The sequence below is a fragment of the Trypanosoma grayi genome (assembly GCF_000691245.1).
Source record: "Trypanosoma grayi strain ANR4 Tgr_239_V1, whole genome shotgun sequence".
NCBI classification, from domain to species: Eukaryota; Euglenozoa; class Kinetoplastea; order Trypanosomatida; family Trypanosomatidae; genus Trypanosoma; species Trypanosoma grayi.
The window spans coordinates 1-21580 of NW_008825858.1; the positions used below are offsets into that span (position 1 = coordinate 1).

The window sequence follows — 21580 nt, forward strand, 5'->3', positions numbered from 1 at the left end:
TCAGGGAACGGGTCCACACTCTCTGGTTCATGTCCGGCAGAAATAGGGGTACATCATCTGCACCGGTGCAGCCATCATCACATGGCTGGAGAGGGTCTGACTCTGCGGAAGAGGTTATTTCCAGCATTTCAAACAATGCACCACTACTTATCGAAAGAATGTTTGATGGAGAACTTGGTTTCCTTCCTACCACAGCCTCGTTATTTTTTGTAGGAATCTCGAGTAAGGTATCTTCCGAAGAAATTGGACCTAAATTTGGAACATTATCGTCCGCTACGGCAACACTCACATCAGGCAAATTTTCCTCTAAGAGTTCTCTTGCTAGTCGAACGTAACTACTTGAATCGTTTGCAGCACACCTCTGTGAGCATAATCGAACAAGTCGTTGGGCCTGAGGGTCAGACTTTCCCACACGCTGGTAGTGCGCCATAGCTTGCTTGTAGCATCCTTGACGCATAGCTGCGAAACCAAGTCGAAAATGCTTTGCTGCGGCTGGTGTATTTTCCCCGTGCATCCTCAGTAATCGCAACTCAAACAACACAACTGGTAATGTCGAGCACGGCATGAGGACACAATCAACTGGAAACGCTTGAAAGACTTGGAGGTTGGAAGCTATGCCAGAAGTAGCCGCGATGTGACAATGTGTCCCACTCATAGCCTTCGTTAGTTCGAATAGATATTCGGTGCCAAATAGAACACGCGCATTTCGTCCAAGAGCGCCGCACGTCCCCACCAAAAATTCATTGGACTCCACCAGAATAGTAACATATTCTTGCTCTTTTGGAGTGAGTTTGGCCAAAAGATCAAATGCAAAGCGGCAGCCTTTAGTCGAATGCATCGGAAGGGTTGCGTGTGCGCCGAAACTCACAATACTCTTTTCCGGTCCAAGTAACTCAATGCAGCCAGATTGCTCAGTAGCAGTAGCAGCCAATATGCTCATATACCTTGAATCGTCGCTGAGCTGTGGTGCATGAATCTCAATGGCCACGACGCTGCAGTGCTTGGGGGTAAACATGTTGAGTTGTTCCCTGAAGATGCCACTGTTAAGTCTGACATCGCGCTTTATATTGATGGCATTTCCCATATTCTGCGGAGAGGTCCTGTCGTTGTTGAGAAGCAATTCTGCGGGATCGGTTAAATTCTCACCAATCGCCACAGAAGTGTTTGACGTCCCTTCGGAAGCGGAATCAACGAGGGCCAGTATGGCTTCGGGTACGAACTTCCGAAGAACCCGCAGCTGACGTAGAAGTTTCACATAGTCTGCCTGTATCTCTTCAACCTCCAATATTCGTGATCGACTCATCATTTTGCCGTCGTCCGTTGACAATTCCAAATTAGACGCACGTTTTAGCGCTGTGACGAGATGCGTCAAGGGTCTCGCCAGGTAACAGGACCCTATGAAGGCGATGATGGCTGAGAAAACAACAATTCCAACTACCACAATGAGTACAATGGCACGTGCTCGAACAATTCCCGAAAAGAAATCTGAACGCAGAACGGCCACTGACAACATGATATTCAAACCATTTTTATCAGTGACGCGGGCAACACTGGCCCTCACGTTACTTTTTTCGAATGGGAAACTCATTTCGGCTGTGGTGTTTATGAGGTCATCGAGCCTATCTTTATTGGATTTGATATGATGTACAAGGTCAGCTGCAAGGGGATCCTTTATATCCCCAAGTCTTAGGTAGTCAAAGTTCAACCATTTGGACTCGTTTCCAATCCACCACGTCGTATTTTCTCCCCAACTGTTCAGAATCACGACGTCCAGTGTGTCGTCAAAGAGCATCACACGTCCATGCTCACGCAAAGCTGCTATGAGCGGCTGTGATTCCTGTAGAATACGACGGGTTCGCATGCCAACCTCACAGTTTCCAGAAGCGTTATTAATACGGAATGGTATCACGAAGTTAAAGTACAAGCCTGTACGAGTAATTTCCTCCGGAAGCCAACGTTTCGTACTGCCGTTCTCTTCCCAAGGGGTCACAATCATCTCAAACGTTCCGTTTGGTCGAGTGAGGTCTGAAGAGATGTTCCAGTAGCCCAAAGGCTCAGACGATAGAGTAACCAACGTTGACGGATCATACATCAACACAGGAGCAGAGGCAATTTCATCCTCGTGTCCGCCAAGCAGACCCACTGGTTCTGGTTGGTTTACCCAGAGCGGTTCTGTTGCAACACCGTAGAGGTTTCCCTTATACAAAAATTTAAAGAAGGAAATTGTATCACTGAACGTCGAGAGGACGCTCAAAAGTGAATACAAGAGAGATTGGGAGTCCTTGGGGAATGCATCCACAGTATAGGCGGAGGTCTGATTTCGCATATAGTTTGCAGTTACCGTATGAGCAAAATCGGGGAGTTGTAATATAGTTGACCGCATAATAATTATAACACCCCTCACAGCCTCCATCTGGATAAGCTCCGCGGTGCCTGAGACGTATCTAAAACCAATGAGGTGCCCTGGAAGGAAGCCAGCAAGACCCACTGCAATCACGCCGACAGATATAACAAGCGCCACAGCAGCCACTGTGCTAATAAGAAAGCCGCGGTCACGCCCTTCTTGGCGTTCGATATCCTCCGGCTCTGCGACCACTGTTTTCTCACTTTCTCTATCCACTGCGTCTATCTCACGGCTCTCGTCATATAGCGAAAATGATGGCATGGAATGAATGGAGTTGGTTTTGGGTATACAGTTGCCTAGCGGATTCTGCGTCAAATCATCACCAGGGGCTTGGGACACCAGGACCGTCGACGACCCTTCTACTGCTTCTGCTTGATTTCCCAAGGACTCCGTTGTCATTTCCCCCCTTACTTTTGCTTTTCACTTGATAAAATAACACAATATCAACAACAATAGAAAAGGTGTTTTTTTTTCTTTATATTGGGCACATCAGAGTGTTGAAGCGGAAATAGACGCAAGGCCGCCAATCCAGCGATTTTATAGACAGAATCCCATCCCTGGTACAAAAAAAATAACACAAACAACAAGAATAAAGAAGATAAGACAGTACCAAACAAAAAAAAAAATACACCAAAAAGTATCTGTGGCACCGAAGGATCTCCTTAACGACCTTCTACACTCATAATCGCCTCCCATGGTACGGGACTGGTCAACACCACCTGCGATATATCGGGCACCGACGCGAGCGCACAGCGCAAACGACCAAGGTGCCCAACAAAGTGGCTCGGCCGCAGCGTCCAGCGACGCCCGGTAAATGAGGCCTGTGTAGCAAGAAACAACTCCTCCGCTGTGGTGGTATCACCGTAGCGAAGGGGAAGCTCCGAGACACGCATATTTCGCATTCTGTGAAGAAAAGCAACAGACGGCAGGACAAGTTTGGCGTCGTTCTCACCATCAACTCTAACAACCGGCCATTCAACCCCTTGATAGCCACAGGGTGACAACACCTCCTCGAAGCCACAAACAATACCACTACGTCCGTCATTGAACGCCACACGCGAACCACGCCACAGATGAATCACCCGGTTGGGCATATCGAACGAGGCTGATGTTCCAGTCTGAGCTATAAGGGCCCACCCAATTGCCTTCACACATTTGACAATATCACTTAAAATGCGCCTCATAACACATATCTCGTCAGATAAAAAAGAGAAACACAACGCCGCGCGCTCCACGCCTTCTCGGGCATCACACACATCAATAACAGTAACTTCCCTCTGCGCGACAGCCTCGACGGCAGTGCGAAGCGGCTCCAAAAGGTTGCCGCAAAGATCAGGGGGCAGCATCCGCTCAAAGATGTACATATCAGTCCAGAGCCTCCCGTTAGCAGCCGGTAGCCACTTCGAGTAATAGGAGCGGATATCAGCCACACCAGCAGTCAAGGCAGCGTCTGCTGAATTACTAAGACGTGATGCACTCTCAGACATCGCATACCACTCTGGAATGATAAGCGGGTATTGGATTTCACCTGGAAAAGAGTATCGGAATCCTACCATTTTAGCCGCCGCTCGATCGCCCTGTTCCAACGCCCGTAGCAACTTTAACGTCTTCTGGTGGGAGTGGTGGAGTTTCCACAGAGTGAGTGTTCTCAGACGGCGTTTAACACCATGATGGAGCAGCGCCTCACGCACCGCGGCAGCAGAACAAAGGTCTGTGTTAACAAAGAAAACACAGGAAGAGGAAGCATCAAGATGTTTCAGCTGACGAAAGAGGCGTCCCAGTGAGGAGACCAAGAGTGGTACCGGTACGCGACACCTTGAAACCCCAGCCTTCGCAGCAATGTGAGGAAGTGCATCATAGTAGAGACGCAGTCTATGCCCACTATGGCCCTGAACTAGAAGTGTATCTCCATGCCTGAGGATCGATGCAAGCACCTTTGTTTCTTCATCATTCATGTGAACTAAATGCCAAACTCCAGAACATTCAATTTCAAAAAAAAGGCAAGAAGCATACAGAGTGGAATATAAAGCAAAAAAAAAGCTATACAATTCATACATAGACGAAAAAAAAATTTCAAATAAGAATCATAATATCACAGCATATATATAACGACTCAACATCCACCCACACAACACGCAGTACGCTTTCATAATCGGAACGCACGAAACCAACAAAAAAAATTACTCTACTAAGCGCTGAAACAGGAACAAAATCCGTTACAAAACAAAGGCATATGAAAGGAGGCCCAAGGCAGAGGGTCTCATTGAGGGGTCAGGGTGGCAGCAAGAGCGCACGAAAAACGCCGCCTCGCGGTCAAGAGAGTCGGGGATCTCAGGCTCCAGGTGCCCGCGGGCAAGGCTCTGCACAAGCAAAGTGTCTCGCTTAAGTACAATATGCAGAAGCGCCGCATCACTCCCTTCAGGAGCCTTGCTGCTCCACCGCCACGGCAACCGCCCAAGCAGCATCTCCAGCAGCGAGATCCCCAGCGAGAAGATATCTGACTGGGGCGTGCAGCGTCCCCCACCCGCTACCTCAGGGGCCATGTAGAGCGCTGTGCCACGCAGTGTCACCTCATCCACCATCGTCCGCGCCATATCCGTTGCTTCAGAGATGGTCGAACCGAAGTCCGACAGTTTGCACACTCCATCCATTCCCAGTAGTACATTATGCGGTTTCACATCGCAGTGCACGATGCCAAGGCTGTGGAGATAATTCAGACCGTTCAGAATGTCCACAGTAAACCGCCGCGCCACCAGTGGGCTCACACGCCCAAAGTTCTTTATCACCGTGTGAAGCGATCCACCAGGGACGTATTCCATCATGATGGCGAGGTGGGACTTCACCACGCTGCACGACACGTACTGAACAATATTCGGGTGACGAAGCTTTGACGCAACGTTCATTTCCGCCTCCAGTGACTCTTGCATGATGTCACGCCGCCGCCGTGGGATGCACTTGATAGCCACTTGGACACCGTCCTCCGACATTCCAAGAAACACTGCACTGAACGCCCCCTCACTGATCTTGTTCAGGGAACGGGTCCACACTCTCTGGTTCATGTCCGGCAGAAATAGGGGTACATCATCTGCACCGGTGCAGCCATCATCACATGGCTGAAGGGATTCGGAAGAAGAAGAAGACTGATACATCTCAAATAGCGCTTCACTGTTTTCAACAGCTGATTCGTTTTGATCCTTAGTATCACATTTCATGTCGAACCTCTCATCTTTTTGTATCTGTTTTGTGTGGGGACACGCGTCATCAGATGGCTCTTCCAGTGGAGTACCTGGCGAGTACATGTTGATACTGTACGGATCATTCGACAATCGTACATAAGGTGTAGCGTCCTTCAGTAAGCACTTCTGTGCGCATAATCGAACAAGTCGTTGGGCCTGAGGGTCAGACTTTCCCACACGCTGGTAGTGCGCCATAGCTTGCTTGTAGCATCCTTGACGCATAGCTGCGAAACCAAGTCGAAAATGTTTCGCCGTGTTTATCATGTTTTGCGACGAAGAGCCCTGTATTCGAATCTCTGAAAGAACCACCGGCACTGATGAAGAAGACAGCAGAACGCAATCGACGGGAAAGACCTGACTCTCCTGAAGCTGAGTGGCCGTTCCCGCAGTGGCAACAAGACGGCACCCTAATTCCTTCACAACTTTTGTAAGTTCGTAGAGGTTCATAACGCCAACCACAACACGCGCGTTCCTCGAATGAGCACCACAAGTTCCAACGAGAAATTCGTTGGAATCCACTAGAATAGTGACAGTCTCCTGTTCCTGATATCTCAGTTTGGTAAATAACTCAATCGCGAATCGGCATCCCTTGATAGAATGCATAGGAAGCGGCGAGTGTGCGCCAAAGCTCACAAGTGTTCGGTCGGGACGCAAGTACTCCACGCAGCCGTTTAGTTCAGCAGCACAGGTGAGAATGTTGTGGAAGTATGCATCAAGTGAGAATGGTTGGGCATTTTCTATTAGTACTAACGTGCAGTACCGCCTCACGAACGCGTTAGGCTGCTCCTTGAAGACTCTACTATTGAGTCTCATTTCCTGCCGCAGCTTTGCAAAGCCATTTTGCTCCATGATCTCAATTTCCGATACTGTTCTCAGAGTTGAGTCCGACGGTTTTGTATGCATTTGTTTCAGTGTCTCAGAACCTTGACGAGAGAATGCACGTTCCCTGCTACCGCTGGGTGCAGCGAGAATAGACTCCGGAACAAATGTCTTGACTATGCTAAGCTGTCGTGTGAGTTCGGCGTAACCGTGTTGAATATCCCGTACCTCGGCAATGCTAGATTTTTGCCAGGCATCGTTGTTTTCGTCATCTTCACAGCAACCACCGCGGAGTTGGAGGTTTGATGCCCGTTTGAGCGCTGGGACCAAGTGCTGTAACGGCTTTACCACAAAGTACGCTATCACAATGGCGAACAATGCAACAATCCCAACTGATACACTCACGGCGACGGACACAACCGTGCGCGCCAAGAAGACATCGCGAAAGAAATCGGACTTCAATGTCGCAATGCACAATAAGATATCGAGGCCATATTTATCCGTCAGCCGCAGTATGCGCGCGTACGCAGCCCCTCCTTGGAATGTGAAGGAAAGCTCTTTTCTGTCAAATCCCTCCATGAATTCCGTAAAGTTGCCCTGACTACGCACTCGGTGGATCATTGTCTGCATAAGTGGATCGTTGATAATGTCAATCGTGAGTGGAACCCAGATCCAACTACCAGATACATTTTCTCGAGTTGATGATAACTGGTTCCAATTATTCGTTAGGACAATACCAGTTGTGGGATCAAAGACCATGACACGTCCATTGTCGCGTAAAGCCCTCCACAGCGCTTGCACAGTCTGTTGGTTGAGTGCCTCCCTTCGCATACCTGCCTCCCAAAACCCCAAGTTGCCGTTTGTAACGAAGGGCAGAACGTAGTCAAAGTACATAGATGAGATGTTAAAGCCCGTTGTAAACCAACGTTTTCTCCACGGAATGCCGCGAATTCTATTCTCATTCCATGGCAACACAACCGTTTTATAGGGACCATCATCCCGAGACAGGGTTAAGTTCAGACTGATGTTGTATGCCGCAAGGGTCTGTATAGGAACACTGTAGTTAGCCGTTTCAGGATCGATGCGGCATATGGGTACTGGCTCCAGACCGTGCATCACAGCTCCACCAATTTCTTCTTCATCAAGGAACGCGGCGGCAAGAACACCCCACGTATCATCAGCTGGTTCAGCCTTCACTACCAAGAAGTAGCCAACCATATCACGATATGTTTTTTTGGACAGAATGTTGGCCAAAGCAAACAAGAGCTTCGTTTTGCTCTCTGGGAAAAATGACTCATTAGATGAGGGTGCCATTATGTAATTGGTTGCAATAGTGTTGATGAGGTTTGGCAGTTGCATAACGGAATTGTTAACTGTGGCCAACAGACCAGTGACAGCTTGTGAGTGAACCATCTTGGTCGTACGCCAGGCTGCAGTGAAGCCGGTAAAATGCATGGGAAGGAAACCAACAAGTCCAACAAGAAGGACGCCAAGACTCATTACCGTGGCAATGACGACCATCGTCTTTATACGACAGCCGTCACTCCCTTTCTTGGCAGAGTCTGCAATATCTTCGTCACTTTCGCGCTCCATAGGATCTTCTGCCACAACCCCTGGAAGGGGCATGGTGAGCTTGAACCGCCTACCAGTTTCCAAACGACGATGAAGAATCTTCAATGCAAAATACAATGTTAACACTGAAGTGTATTTACTATAGGAGTGGAGGAAAGAAAGGTACAACAGAAGGATGGGTATTGAAGGATTTTCTGTTTTCATGATTCTAGAGAAACCACGACAGCAATCACGATAAAATCATATGGGTACCATGATCCATACTTTTCTTCTGTTATTCCTGCGATTGCACCCAACAACTTGTAGTCTTCCATACTCACTAAAACCTAACACCATCACAACCACATATACAAAAAACAAAAGGGACTCCACTTGAAAACTCACCCCGTAAACGCCTCACACAAACGACAACTTTTGGTTCAAATAGTACATGGAAAGGGCCGGGTACACAACATCTGTCTCGGACACGTTTGGTATGTGGCCAACAGCCTTCTTTTTGCCGCTCACAATGTACAACGTACGGCTAACAGCATCCCAGTCAAACTCCACAACGCAACCAGTTGAGAAGGGCATTTTGTCACACTTCCACGAGCCATAAGAGTCACCGGCACGCGAAAGGCACCACCCTCCAAGCTCTGATATATACTTATTCCCCATAGATGCTTCTTGCTGTGAACTCAGCCGCGGAAGCAGTCCCATCATGAGACCAGAACCATCATTGCCCTCGCCCTGATCAACGACTTTCATTGCCCATTGCTTCATATTCCCACCAAGGGGTGTTTTAGACCGTAGCGTCACCCATCCACCGTTTGTCTCCCTACATGCCACCGACGCGTTAATCACGACACCAGGGTGGGGAGTAGAGCCATCAATCTCCAATATCTCCAGAACCATCGTATTAAAACCTAAATGCTGGTCACAGAATGATAATACAATGAGGCAATAACTTCAGCGACAATAATAAAATGTTACAGCACCAATACATAGATAATATTGAGGCCCAGTTAGTTCAGTTTGAAATAGCCGAAGCTACCGGCAACAAATCATCACTCAATCGACCGTCACCCTCAACCCCTTACTCAGCCAAGCAGGATGCCCAGCTTGTCGAAAACCAGTATTTCATCCCCAAAATGACGTACAGTCATTAACGGAGCATCAGTTGTGCGGCCAAGCGACCACCCACCGTTTCGATGTGCCAACACGTTATTGTACCGCGACTTTGGGTGACGGTGGCTCGCCTTGGCATTCTCTCCATGATTCTGATGTATCGCCGTCAGAGTATGGGACGCTTCCAGTGTCAATGCTAGACCTTCCCGGGCACGCAAAACGGCCTGAGTGGTTAGCCAATTGTCAAATGCCGTACCACCAACAACAAAATCAGGTGCCTTCCTCCAGTCAAACATGTCGTTGTTCATAGCAAAGTAGTCCTCCGAGAGGGATTGGAACGGGACCCCTTCCGCTCTAAACGATACCTCCACATCCTCCTCCCAGTCAGAATTTAACGACCAATTCAACGGTATGTCAACGTTAATGCGGCGACCAACGGCAAACCATCCCTTGACGCTGGGCAGGCGATGCGCAACAGCATCTTTGTAGCGTCGTATGGCATGGATGGTTGCCACTGAGGAGCGCGAGAATAGAATATCCATGTTGGAGTACATGAATGCTTGGGCATCAGGGTACGCCAGCAATACACTCAAGAAAAGACCACGATATGTTGGTTGACCAAACTTCTCGTGACACTCAAATTCTTTTATGACGTCAATATGGTGTCCAACCCCTTTTGCTGCATTCTCCTGATTAATCTGCTCAATGAGTTTGTGGCTCAAGGGATCGTCTGTCAACACCACTGGCTGAACACCATCAATAAGCGCCCAGTTGAAAAGTGTTCGATTAACAATAACGAAAGGATCGTGTTTATCACTTGTGTTTGGCGCAAGCGATTTAAGGGGTTTGGGGGTCCCAAACAAAACAATCATGCCAGCTGGTTCATTCTGTGGCGAGCGCACCAATCCCCAGCAATCACGGGCGACAAAATTCCAGGCTTCGCCAACGGCAGGCGAACGACACGCCACACGAGGCTCAACATAAATCTCCCACTGGGCTGCAGCACCCAGCTCCTTCACGTCGCACTTCAAACGGTCACCGGAGACACGCACATAGCGACGCTCAGAGGCAGACCAAAGGGCAACTGTCCCTGAAGCAGACACGAAATCAAACCGCCACATCTCTGCGGACCTTGCTGCAGCCCGGTCCATCCCAACTCTTCCGTCACTGTGTGCAGACAAAAACATTGTGCTCCACGCCTGAATAGCATATGTATCTTTTGTCCGGCCACGAAGAACACCAACTGTTCTCTCAGAAACATCGTGGTAGACTCCGTTAGAGAAGTGTCCCAGCCAACGCCCGCCAACAGCGGAGCGAAGACGGTAGAAGCTCTCTGTTCTCATCTCATTTGAAGATGAGATACGCCTCCAGACCCTAAAATCTTCCGGTAGCAATGCGCTTGTCACGAACGTGTCTCTCGGATCAAGATGCGGCCCCACGCTGTTCTCCATTCGCCCTCCACGACGAAGCACAATAAAAAGTTGAAAAGCGCCCCACATGAGGATCACAGCTGCGTACAGCATACCAATAAGAATAAGCAACCTTCTTCTCCGCCATCGCCTGGCCGCCATGAGAAAAAACAGAGACTTGATGTCCCAAGAAAGGCCATCAAAAAAAAAAAAAAGAAAAATTTCGGAAGAAGATGCAGAAGCCCCCTTCTGCTATGTCCACCATTGCCGCTATGTAATTACACCCTCTCTATCTCTCCGGGAGAAGACCCACAGACACACAAAAAAAAATTACACAGTGTTTTGTGAATGGCCAAACCGTACCACTCATCTACTACTTCAAAGGATAATCCTCGGAATTTGTACTGAACCGAAATGATACGTCGTATCCCAGTGCGATATTCCCATACATCCAGTTACACTCACAGACACACATATTTCACGTTCTCCTCCTTGGAGCATTCAATGATTATCATGATGATATTTCTCACTTTAGAGGCTATTTGGGCAGTGGCAACTGCGCTGGGAGACTGCCATCGACACAACGCCGCACGAAGCCCACATAGGCCAGGTTCTCTGGACATGCAACAAGATAGTGCAATGTCTGAGCAAGCGTAGGGCAATTCAGAAGCTGCTGCATAACGTCAGCCTCATTCATAAGAACGACATTAATAGCCAAGACGCATTCGTTCCATGCAGCGTACAGGCCACGCAAATTGAGCAAAGCCTCCGCCACGCCAGGTGTGGAGTAGAGGTGGCTCTGCGCAGTGGTCCACAGCGTAGTGTCAGCACACGTACCCTCGGTCCCTGCAGCAGAGGCAGATAGAAAAACATGGTGGTAGCTCTCCATACACCGCAGACTTCGAGGAAGCCCGAACTCGTCGTGAATGCCACCAAAGAGACCCCGCATATGGGCGCAACCTGCAGATACCCTTGCTCCACCGTCTGCTCGCTCTTCTTCCTTCATGTTCTTCTTATCCTCATCCTCCAGCCCCCCTTCTTCTTTCATATTCGCACCAATAAACGCTAAGCCTGTCTCCATCGTCATCTTCCTCGTCGTCACCTTAACAAATTGTGGCAGAGACAGAAAGAGTTCCTGTAAAATCTCCCGAAGCATGGCCAAATGCCCCGACAGGAGCGACTCCGTGGCCACACACTCCACGGCCTGCCTAACCTCTGGGTAGTTCCGGAAAATGAATTCAATGGCGCAGCGCCGCCGCATTGTGTCACAGGAGTTGGATGACCCACACTGGAGCTCTTCTGACGTCAGAAATAGAAGTGGCTCTTTCTCCAACACGGACGCACTTGTTGAATCCCGCTGAAATCCAACCACACTCCAAAGTCTTGTCCACATGTCATGGTTTGCGCTTTCACTTCCTTCCACCGTAGGCATAACCAGCTCCACGTGCAGTAACGCAGTAAAGCGCAGTAAGTCATGAACCAAATGAACATTTCGCTGCCGCACGGCAAAAATCAGCAATTGTGCCGCGCACGTCATTGCGTTTGCCAACGACTCTGCCGAAGCGCCATTGTCAGACGGAGTTCCATCCAGCATAATGACACGTAGCAAATGTGCAGCCTCCTCAAATCGCTGGTTTTCGACACACTCTCGGAAAAAGTCCACTGGGGATCCTAAAACGTCAAGAACAACCCGCCAGCGGGAAACGTCCTCTTTCCGCACGCAGCTAACAACCACACCATAGAACTCGGAATACCGCCTCAGTAACGACACCGTAGCCTGAACAGCGGCCCTCCTATCCAGGTGGTCGATACCCGCTGGTGGGGTCTCGTCAATGAGGGTGTGAAGAAAGTAATCCATATTAGGAACAAAAGTGCCGTTTGATCTCATTCGCTCAAGCCAGTAGAACAGACTATCACCCCACACAAGAGGGGAAAAGGGAATAGCGCCACACGAAGCACGCTTTCCATTAAGTACATCTGCACTTGGCGAGCCCAGGCGCGTCAACGCTGTCAAAACACGATAGTTGTACAGAAGAGGTTTTACCGCAATGCGTGGGGACGCAATAGATGGCACATCGGTAACAAAGCTGAAGACATCACTCGCCCTGGAAGCTGTGAGGAGGCAGCCGTCGCGAGTGGAGAGCCCAACCGGAAGATAGTCCGAGTCAAAGTTCTCCACGCTGTACTTATATACCTCGGGGAAACAGTCCATACCATCTCTGGAACTGAGAAGGTGAAACAGATCAACGCCATTTTCACTGAAGAGAAGAATTGCATTACCATCCATCGGCACCGTAGAGTCAATCCAAAGGCAGTAAACGCTTTTGGAGCAAAGGGTCGTGAACGAAAGTGACACCCCTGGCACCTCCGATGATGTACCAAGGTCAAGTGCAACCAAGGCGTGGGAGCCTCGCAAAATAAACAAGGCATGAGGTAGGCTTGTTTCATTTCCGTTCATTGATTTCGGGAGTGAAGAATGCGTCGTCCGCAGGGGATGTAACCGACTCGGATGAATCGCGGTTATTGAAACTGGATTATGAAAGCTGCTTGGCAATTTTATACGCTTAATAAACTCCAGTAATACACCAACAGCGGGGGTGGAAGAAGGTCGTCGCGATGAGATAATACACCGCCAGACCAAGAGTGAATTAGACGAGTCCACCACAATAAGGAATGTATCGTGGCCTTCCCCATGACATTCACACACCTTCAGAGGCATCCGCTCTAGCGGCAGATGTGTCAGTAGTGCACTTGCATCCAGATATCCGTGAGCGTACACGCGCAGCGCGTAGGTACGTGAGCGTACCATTCGAACAGGCATCACCACAGCAACACTGTTAAGCCACAGCGGCCGTGCCACGCAGGTCATCTCTCGCTCCAGACTTTTGTCACGAAAGGCACGCCAACGCCGCGTGAAGCGGTCGAATAACACAAAGCCATGCCTCCCCGCCAACACCACAACAGCCCCGTCAGGGCTTACTGCTCCATGTGTCAATGGATAATTTTCAGCTGCATATTGCGGATGCACCTTGACAAGGTCGTTCAGTGTGAGGTCACCCACCACCGAGGAGTGCCCCGCTAGATGCAATCTTTCATTGTCGAAAGCAACAATAGGGGTAAAACAGCCCTTCGTATCCCCACTTGGACTTGAAACGATTTGATTGAAGTCCAATGCTGTCAAATTCTTACCTTGTGGCTCAATCAAGAAAAGCCGATGACTGTGGCTGCTCCACGAAAACGAAGCGCACCCTTCAATGATGCAGTGCTGTGTATAGGGAGCCTGCAGTGAGGAGTACACGCACACCCCACTGTAATGAACAAGTACCACACCGAGGTGGTAAAAACCGACACACAGCACCTCCTCGTCCGGACTCCACTGAAGGTCACTAATAGGCCCAATCCGTCTCACACTCTTTAGACACTTCAATCCGTTCCAAAATGGTCTAAGTGAGAGGTCCTCGTCAATCCGCTTGCATGCAACCTCCCCTGCGTGTGTGGCCACCATGACCAACATGTGTTTCGAATTTATTGCCACACGAGCAGCACACGGCGCAGCGCTGCACTTCCCTGAAAAGGCAATGTCATCCTTTGTGAAATCGCTTCCCACTTTGCTTCGGGCGAGAACAACGTATCCACTTGAAAGCAATAGTGCTGTCAGTTTTAGTGGAGAGGCATGGCAGGCGTCAATAATCGTTCCAGTTAGAACTTCTTTGCACGACAACTCCACACCTCCGTCCACGCCTTTGTTCGCAGCCTCATCCCCGGTGGCTGTGAAACAAATTTCTTTGCTCAGTGAATGGTAACTCCACGTGTGCAAAAGCTTCTGCTGAAACCAACCAATGACACAAACCACTCCAGAGGTTGTGCATGCGAAAAAGCAGTTCGGCCCACACATCGTCAATGATGTCACAATGCCAGCTTCTAGGCGTTCCTCTTTTGCAAAGCGAACACGCGGGGCAGTGGAGCTCACACAGAGTGAATGCTCGTGGTACGTCGGCGCCAGCACCTCCGCGTTCTTAATGTCGAGGGAAACTTCAAAAAAGATGACGCGTCTCTGCAACGTCGCGACAACAAGATGCTGACCTCTGGGATGCCACAGTATTTGGGTTGCTGGATCATCGTCGTCGGTAGTGCTAGGTATTGGAAACGAGCCGAGATAAATGACATCGTTGGTGCATGTCCACAGGTGTAAACGCCTCTGGGAAAGAACAACCGTACAGTTCCCAACAGGACTTGCTGACACTGCCACTACGCGTTCGTCCGCGCTCTCCACATGGGGTATAAGCGAGTAAACCTTTGGTGGGCCACTTGCAAAGTGCATTGGCAGCTCAACTTCACGGGCCCTGACAAGGAATTAGAAGAACGAAAGAGAGAGAGAGAGGGGGGAAGGGGGCAATAGAAATACAGGAAGGATAAGACTTTGACAGAATAGTCCGTGACACACACGCGCACACAAACATACAGACACACACACAGACGCCATAAGCAGTCGCGCTCACAGCTCCGGCCGCTTCAAATCAATCTGCCGCAAAGGCGGAGGGTGTGGCATCCAAACTGCCTGTCCCGCCGCTTGAGTACGCAACGGACGGGTGGGATGACTCAGGATCGCGAAACCGCTTCCGTCGCGCCGCGATCATATCATCAACCTTCTGCAGCCCGGTGTTTTTCCGCATCACGGCCAAAGCTCCAATCATCACAGTGATGATTCCATCACGCCGCTCCGTCGAGCTGCAAAGGAATTTGCCAGCATACGCATCCAGCTGACCAGTACCGTCCGCAGCAAGATACACAAGTGCCTCCGCTATTTCGTCCGCCGATACTTTGGTGCAGAGAGGCGTCATGAACGACAGAAGGAAAAGTCGGTGGGCGCATTCCAGTACACTCTTCTGGCTGTCCGGCACAAGCTCAACGATGCGTTTCATCGGGTGAATCACTTGAAAGTTAAAGCCTAGGGTGTGGCACACCAGCAACTCAGTTTCGAGCAACATGCGGCGCCACCCTTCCGCCTCATCGCTCCTCTCGCTAACCTCAAAAAAAAGCGAGACGACCTGATTTAAACGTATCTTGTAGTGCTCCACCTTGCTAGCGAGGAAGACACAAGACGCACTCAGAACGACTTCATCAAGCTTTTTCAGTCCATGCTGCATAACAAAGGTATGCCAATATGCCATGGAGGTTGCAATCACCGTCTCGTCAAGCTTCAAACTCTCTACGACGTACCTCGTCATATTGTATGCCTTCGCAGCAGTGCGGTAGTACGGCCTCCCAACATGAAACAGAGAACATGTGTTGCCCGCACCAACGGTCAGTGGCGAACCACACAGAGGAGAAGACCACGAAGGTCCACCACCAATTTCCATTGTTTCCCTTTCAAGAAAAGGGCCCTACAGTGATCGCAGAGCAAACACAAAGAAAAAAGCGAAACGCGCACTACGATACATTGCTGCACCACTGACCACCTAATCAAATCTAAGCACGCATCCAAGCACACAAATGCACACACACACAAAAAGCTAAATTTAGTCAAAACACGAAAAAAACACACAAGATTGCAAAAGTAAGCTCTACTTCGTGTGGGTCACCTTCTTGAAGTTGTGGGCGTCCATGAGCAGCTTCGCGCGATCCGCACGGCTCTTCTCCTTCTCAAGGGAGCGAGTGGAGAGGGCGACACGCAGCTTCTTCCCGCGGAATTCCGTGCCGTTGCGCTCCTTCACCACCTTCAGCGCAGCAGCGGGGGAGTCGAGGTAGACGTAAGCGTAGTTGTTGCGGTACGTGCGGAGGCGCAGAACCTTCAGGCCCTCGAAAAGCTCACGGATCTGCTTGTCCGTCGCCGACGTCCGGAAGATGGGGGAGATGAACACAACAGAAGAATTCTCGTGCGGGTCCGGCTTCGGGCTCGTCTTGGCGGGAACAACCGTCACAACATTGCCCATCACCTCCTTTTCGTTGAAGAGGTCAATCGCCTTCTTCACCGCGGCGGCATTCTCAAAGAAGATAATGGCGTAGCGGCGGCGACGCACCTGCGCGCTGACAATGTTTCCAGCGCTGCTGAAGATCGCCTTGGCGTCCGCCACGGAGCCCTGGCCCCAGTTCTTCACGTACACGCCGTTGTGGCTGCCAGCGGTGGCGCGCGGCTTCGTCTCCTTTGCGGCAGCCTTCGGGGCAGCTGCTGCTGGCTTTGGCGCAGCGGCAGCCGGCTTCGGAGCAGCCTTCGCGGCGCTCTTCTTGTCGTTCTTTGGCGCGGGGGCCTTCGCGGCGGCAGCAGACTTGGCGGGCATCTTATTGATGTTCTTGTTACTCGAAGGTCGAGGTGTGTCCTGTGGTGTGTTGGGTGCAGGAAGGGTGACGAGTAACAGATGTAACGAAAGGAGCTGCGCAAGTCTCATTGGCGCCAAGTGACACCACACAAGTGACGATGTTTACCAGATGTGTTTGCCCATCTTTAATAAGAAAAACAAAATCAAAAAGTCCCCAAAAAAACGTTAGAAAAAAAAAAAGGGAAAACTTTTCTTTTCCCGCAATGTAATATGGTCGATCTTCTTCACTTGCGAGCTGCACTGTAATTTTCAATAAACCATTTCACGGAACGGTTGATGCCTTCTTGCATCGGAGTAAACTTGTAGTTCGGCAGGTATTTTTGAAGCTTGCTGTTGTCTGCTGTCTTCTTAAACTGTCCGTCCGCCTTGGTGGTGTCAAAGATGATCTCACCCTTGAAGTCCATGGACTCAGCAATCATCTTGACGACATCCGCAATGGACACCTCGTCACTTTCACCAACGGACAGAATAATGGGCTCGACTTCAGTATACTCGCGCAACACCCAAATCATTAGCTCCGCCAAGTCCTCACTGTAAATGAACTGCCGAAGAGGCTTGCCAGTTCCCATCACCGTCATGGACTTGCCGTCCTGCTTTGCCATATAGAACTTGTGAATGAGACCAGGGACAACATGAGAGTCCTCCAGGTTGAAGTTGTCATGAGGTCCATAAATATTCGTAGGGATAACACAAGTAAAGTTGCACCCGTACTCGTTACGGTAGGCCCGGTTCAAGACGTCCATCATGCGCTTTGCGTACGCGTATGCCTCGTTGGAAAAATGTGGGGCGCCGTCGTGCAGCATCTTCTCATTGATGGGGTACGTTGTTTTGTCGGGGAAGATACAGGTTGAGAGGCACGACACGAGCTTTTGGACACCGTAGACACGGCAGCACTCCAGAACATTGTTGTTTATGGCAACATTGTCAAGCCACATCTCGACGGGCTGTTTCATGTTTTTAAAGAGGCCGCCAACCTTCGCCGCCAGGTGAATGACGTGTGTCGGCTTGTACTTCTCGAAGACGGCCTTCGTTGCCTCCATCGACGTGAGGTCGGCGTCTCGGCTTGAGAGGAACACCCACCTTTCATCCGCGCGGGGATCGCGCTGCTGCACCGTTTCGATGGCCTTTCCAACAAGACCGCTTCCGCCAGTTACCAGAATGACGCTTATTGGCATATTTTTTTTTAGTTCAAGCTATCCCCGCATATAGGCAGAAAGACGGGAAGAAGGAGGCGAGTGAAAGGAGTCGAAGAGAGGTTGGAAGGTAAGTAAAAATGAAGAAAAGGGGGGGAGGGGGGCAGAAAAAAGAAAAAAAGTGAAACTCCACTGGTTCGGGTCGCAGGGATCTAGCAACACACACCCAGCCGCAGCAACGCAGAGTGTGGTGCAATTTTTGTCGCTCATGGTTAACTATACATCACCCTTCGTCTCTAGCGCAGTGTCAGTGCTTCACACGGCTCTCCCATTGGGCAAACTTCTCCCACACGTCCGGCCTTGACTCACCCGCCCGCGCAGCGCCCACTGACAGGCGAGACGCAACAGCGCCCATCGCACGCTCCATCTTAAGCGCCGTTCGGCTGGTGAGGGGATCGGCAACGAGAGGCTCCAGCGCACGCATTATCTCCTCTTCCATCTCCTGCAGAATATCCTCGTCGGACATCATCCACCCGCGCACGGCACTCTCGTCACCCGCCTCATCGGCGCTGTGTCTATCTTTCTCTTCCTCCGCCTCAATCTCCTTCAGGACAGCCTCCTGCACTGCCTCAACCTCCTTCTGATGCCTGTACGCGTTGCGGTATGCCGCCTCCGTGACGTCAAGGGTCTTTTTGGAGGCGTAGAACTCCGCCTCGATAACACAACGTTCGTCTGTCTCTGCAGCACAAATATCAGTCCTGTTACGCTCTTCCGCAGCTGCCATCTCCGACTGCTCGGCACGCCACTTACAGCGCAATGCCTGGAATCGTTCCATCTCAACAGCACGCTTCTCTTCCCATTGTTTAGTCAGTCTATCACGAACCTCACGGTTTTCATCCATGCGGTCCACCAAAACCTTCACACAGCTTTCCAAGTGGTCTTTTTTCTCGCGCCGTATAGCTTCACGCTCCATAGCCTCAGCAGCATCGCCGCCAGCTCCCCACGCCTCAACCACACGCCGCTCCTCCGCAAAGACAGGGCGTTCGTCTAAGTACGTCAGTTGAGGAAGCCGGAGAATCATGTTGCGCCTGTACCCCTTCAGGCCACGAGTACCAGGGTTTCCATGAAAGTAGATGACGCTCACTTTTGGCAGCTGCGCAAAGAAATCCATTGGCCCCAAGTCTTCCTCTCCCACCTCTATTTTATTAAAGGAAAAATCGACACTCGTCAGAGTCTCCTTCAGGCCCCATAGTTCGGTGCAGGCGTCTAGGCTTCCGATGTGGTTGTGTGAAACCTGAAATGTCTCCAGCTGCGGGCATGCAACGGCGAGACCAGAGAGGGACGTCAGGTAGTTGTGCGACAGATTGAGGACTCGTAGATTACTCAGAACCGCGAGGGTGCAGAGTGATGAAATAGTGTTGTTTTGGACAAAAAGGGAAACTAACTGCTGCAGCCCGTCCAACCCTGAGAGCTCGCTGATGGCGTTCTGCTCCAGCCACAAGACCTTGAGATTTACGTAATCTTTCAGGTTTGAAATGCGCAGAAACCCCCGACACTGGAGAAACAGTTGGTCATTCAGATGTGGTGCCGCATAACCGCCGTGGTTTTTACACGCGGCCATCAGTACCTCACTTGTCATTTCTGTCATTGTCAATGCTTCTTACCTTTCCTTGGAGCAACAGCACCAACAATAGAGGAACGAGGAAGACACCGAAGGACAATACCAGCGTGGAACGCATCCAATATTTTACTATTATGAAAACAGGAGTGGAGAACGGGCGACACAGCCCACTCCCCTCTTCCCCCTGTGGGAGACTGCCATAAAAATAACAAGAACAAAAAAGGCTGTTCACGATCGACTCTTTTTTCTTGATTCTCCTCATAGATAATCGCGAACATTAAGCCGTTGACTACAATGCGGCCGAAGTGGAACCAACAGTGACAGGGTACGGTTGAATGTCCGCTTCACTCGCTGACAATTGTAACTGCTCGAAGGCGCTTTCGAGGGTTACTCTCAGATCATGGTATGAAATGACTAAGATAGTGTTCCCATCATCATTTCCGATAAGCTGCACAAGCTCCTCGGAGCCACAATCGAGCTTGTTCAAAGAGTGAAAAACGTGACCCCAGTCTAAACGTGTACGGTGCTGCTCATCAACCTGGTTGAAGACATACTGGCTGAAGAGTCGCAAAGCGTAACGGTTGTGTGCCTCTGCGCTGTGGTCAGGGACTTCGTGAAGCGATTCTAAAACAAAATTGAGTTTTACCATCAGTCGCATGAGCCGTCCATTGTGCGCCTCTTTAGCACACTGTGAGATCAAGTAGTCGGCGTGGCCTTCTTGGTGCGCCACTTCCATTGACATTCGTTCTCCCAACGCACGACACAGACTTGCAACGTCTGCGTTGCCATCGAGACATGCCTTTACAAGGGTCCAGAAGCTTTCTGAGAACCCAGTCGCTGGCTGGCTGGTAAAGTCATCCGGCCGCACATTTAGGCTGCGCGTAGAAAGCTGGAGAAGCACGAGCCCCAACGCTTGTACGTCCTGCTTCATCATCGCCCCTATACTACTGTTAGCGGCCTTCGGATCCACCAAGTCCACAAGCCCTATGCCACTGAAGTAGAATCGCCCCGTTACAGGAACGTACAAAATCTTTGTCCAGTGAAGTCCACGCAACGGTGTGGCAGTTTCATGAAAAGCGCGCATGAGACCGACCATCTGGCAGGCGAATGACCACATAAGGCCTTCAGTCACTTTTCCCTCGACAAAGAATGCCTCACGAAGACTCTTTGCACCTGAAATAAACTTGTACTCCATAATAACATCGTTGCTTCCCATGATAAACTCATCTGTGGCTATCACACCCGTCAGTGGGACTAGGTTGGGGTGCCGATAGTGTCGGAACTGCTCATTGACAGCACTACAGTCTTCTGCAGTGGCAGTAGTTTTGACGAGGCGCCGCAAAGCGATGTTTTTTCCTGTATAGCGTGCTGTAGTTTGATATACCTGCATTCTTAACTTCGAATTCATTAGACTGACCGTCGCTTCATTCTCTATGTTGTAAATTGTCGTGTATTGAGCGAACTTGGAGCTGGTAACAGGTGTAACGTTGCGTGTGTTGGAGCGCATCAAAAACGACACATTTGGTCGTGTGTTTCTCACAGCATTAGACATGAATAGGTGACCCACTGGCGTATACGGTGTAGATGGGAACGGATCAGCCAACGCCTGGCAATACGGATCGGCCAACTGAGGAGTGTTGTAAACCGAGGTCGGTGAGGCGACAAACGCGTTCGCCAACACACTGCCCCCACTGTTCACGTGACGGCGCCCGTACGGATGCTGAATGTTATTCGTATTGGCTGCACTGTTCACCATATTCCCTCGTCCAACCAAGCCACCCTTCGCGCCACGCCCCTTTGAATCCATGTCTTGAAAACAGATGAGTGAAGACTACTCTACGGAATTCCTCATACTAACAGTTGGGTGAAACAAAAAAGAACAACATACAAAGGCAAAGGACTTGGCAATTACAACGGTTGACGGGGCCCCTGTTATATATATATATATATATATATATATAT

At 50.2% G+C, this 21580-nt stretch overlaps 11 protein-coding genes across 11 annotated transcripts; all 11 read right to left on the reverse strand.

Annotated features, from left to right (window-relative positions):
• DQ04_02391000 (serine/threonine protein kinase) lies at positions 1-2803 on the reverse strand (the record flags this gene model as incomplete). The annotated part of the gene is made up of 1 exon (XM_009311830.1): positions 1-2803. A coding segment is annotated over one exon (2803 nt), but the record flags the coding sequence as incomplete, so codon positions are not given.
• A 263-nt stretch (positions 2804-3066) lies between these two features.
• Positions 3067-4359, reverse strand: DQ04_02391010 (hypothetical protein; the record flags this gene model as incomplete). Its single annotated transcript, XM_009311831.1, has 1 exon — positions 3067-4359. One exon carries the CDS (start codon positions 4357-4359, stop codon positions 3067-3069), a length of 1293 nt encoding a protein of 430 aa, XP_009310106.1.
• A 261-nt stretch (positions 4360-4620) lies between these two features.
• On the reverse strand, positions 4621-8052 carry DQ04_02391020 (MAP protein kinase; the record flags this gene model as incomplete). Its single annotated transcript, XM_009311832.1, has 1 exon — positions 4621-8052. The coding sequence occupies one exon, from the start codon at positions 8050-8052 to the stop codon at positions 4621-4623; it is 3432 nt and encodes a 1143-aa protein (XP_009310107.1).
• A 375-nt stretch (positions 8053-8427) lies between these two features.
• DQ04_02391030 (putative ubiquitin-protein ligase) lies at positions 8428-8925 on the reverse strand (the record flags this gene model as incomplete). Its single annotated transcript, XM_009311833.1, has 1 exon — positions 8428-8925. The coding sequence occupies one exon, from the start codon at positions 8923-8925 to the stop codon at positions 8428-8430; it is 498 nt and encodes a 165-aa protein (XP_009310108.1).
• A 185-nt stretch (positions 8926-9110) lies between these two features.
• On the reverse strand, positions 9111-10661 carry DQ04_02391040 (hypothetical protein; the record flags this gene model as incomplete). Its single annotated transcript, XM_009311834.1, has 1 exon — positions 9111-10661. One exon carries the CDS (start codon positions 10659-10661, stop codon positions 9111-9113), a length of 1551 nt encoding a protein of 516 aa, XP_009310109.1.
• A 424-nt stretch (positions 10662-11085) lies between these two features.
• Positions 11086-14868, reverse strand: DQ04_02391050 (hypothetical protein; the record flags this gene model as incomplete). Its single annotated transcript, XM_009311835.1, has 1 exon — positions 11086-14868. One exon carries the CDS (start codon positions 14866-14868, stop codon positions 11086-11088), a length of 3783 nt encoding a protein of 1260 aa, XP_009310110.1.
• Positions 14869-15064: 196 nt separating this feature from the next.
• On the reverse strand, positions 15065-15907 carry DQ04_02391060 (cyclin 9; the record flags this gene model as incomplete). The annotated part of the gene is made up of 1 exon (XM_009311836.1): positions 15065-15907. The coding sequence occupies one exon, from the start codon at positions 15905-15907 to the stop codon at positions 15065-15067; it is 843 nt and encodes a 280-aa protein (XP_009310111.1).
• Positions 15908-16111: 204 nt separating this feature from the next.
• DQ04_02391070 (putative NRBD1) lies at positions 16112-16825 on the reverse strand (the record flags this gene model as incomplete). The annotated part of the gene is made up of 1 exon (XM_009311837.1): positions 16112-16825. One exon carries the CDS (start codon positions 16823-16825, stop codon positions 16112-16114), a length of 714 nt encoding a protein of 237 aa, XP_009310112.1.
• A 263-nt stretch (positions 16826-17088) lies between these two features.
• Positions 17089-18039, reverse strand: DQ04_02391080 (GDP-L-fucose synthetase; the record flags this gene model as incomplete). The annotated part of the gene is made up of 1 exon (XM_009311838.1): positions 17089-18039. One exon carries the CDS (start codon positions 18037-18039, stop codon positions 17089-17091), a length of 951 nt encoding a protein of 316 aa, XP_009310113.1.
• A 265-nt stretch (positions 18040-18304) lies between these two features.
• DQ04_02391090 (Leucine-rich repeat-containing protein ODA7) lies at positions 18305-19645 on the reverse strand (the record flags this gene model as incomplete). Its single annotated transcript, XM_009311839.1, has 1 exon — positions 18305-19645. The coding sequence occupies one exon, from the start codon at positions 19643-19645 to the stop codon at positions 18305-18307; it is 1341 nt and encodes a 446-aa protein (XP_009310114.1).
• Positions 19646-19907: 262 nt separating this feature from the next.
• DQ04_02391100 (Pab1p-dependent poly(A) ribonuclease subunit) lies at positions 19908-21374 on the reverse strand (the record flags this gene model as incomplete). The annotated part of the gene is made up of 1 exon (XM_009311840.1): positions 19908-21374. One exon carries the CDS (start codon positions 21372-21374, stop codon positions 19908-19910), a length of 1467 nt encoding a protein of 488 aa, XP_009310115.1.
• Positions 21375-21580: the final 206 nt, after the last annotated feature.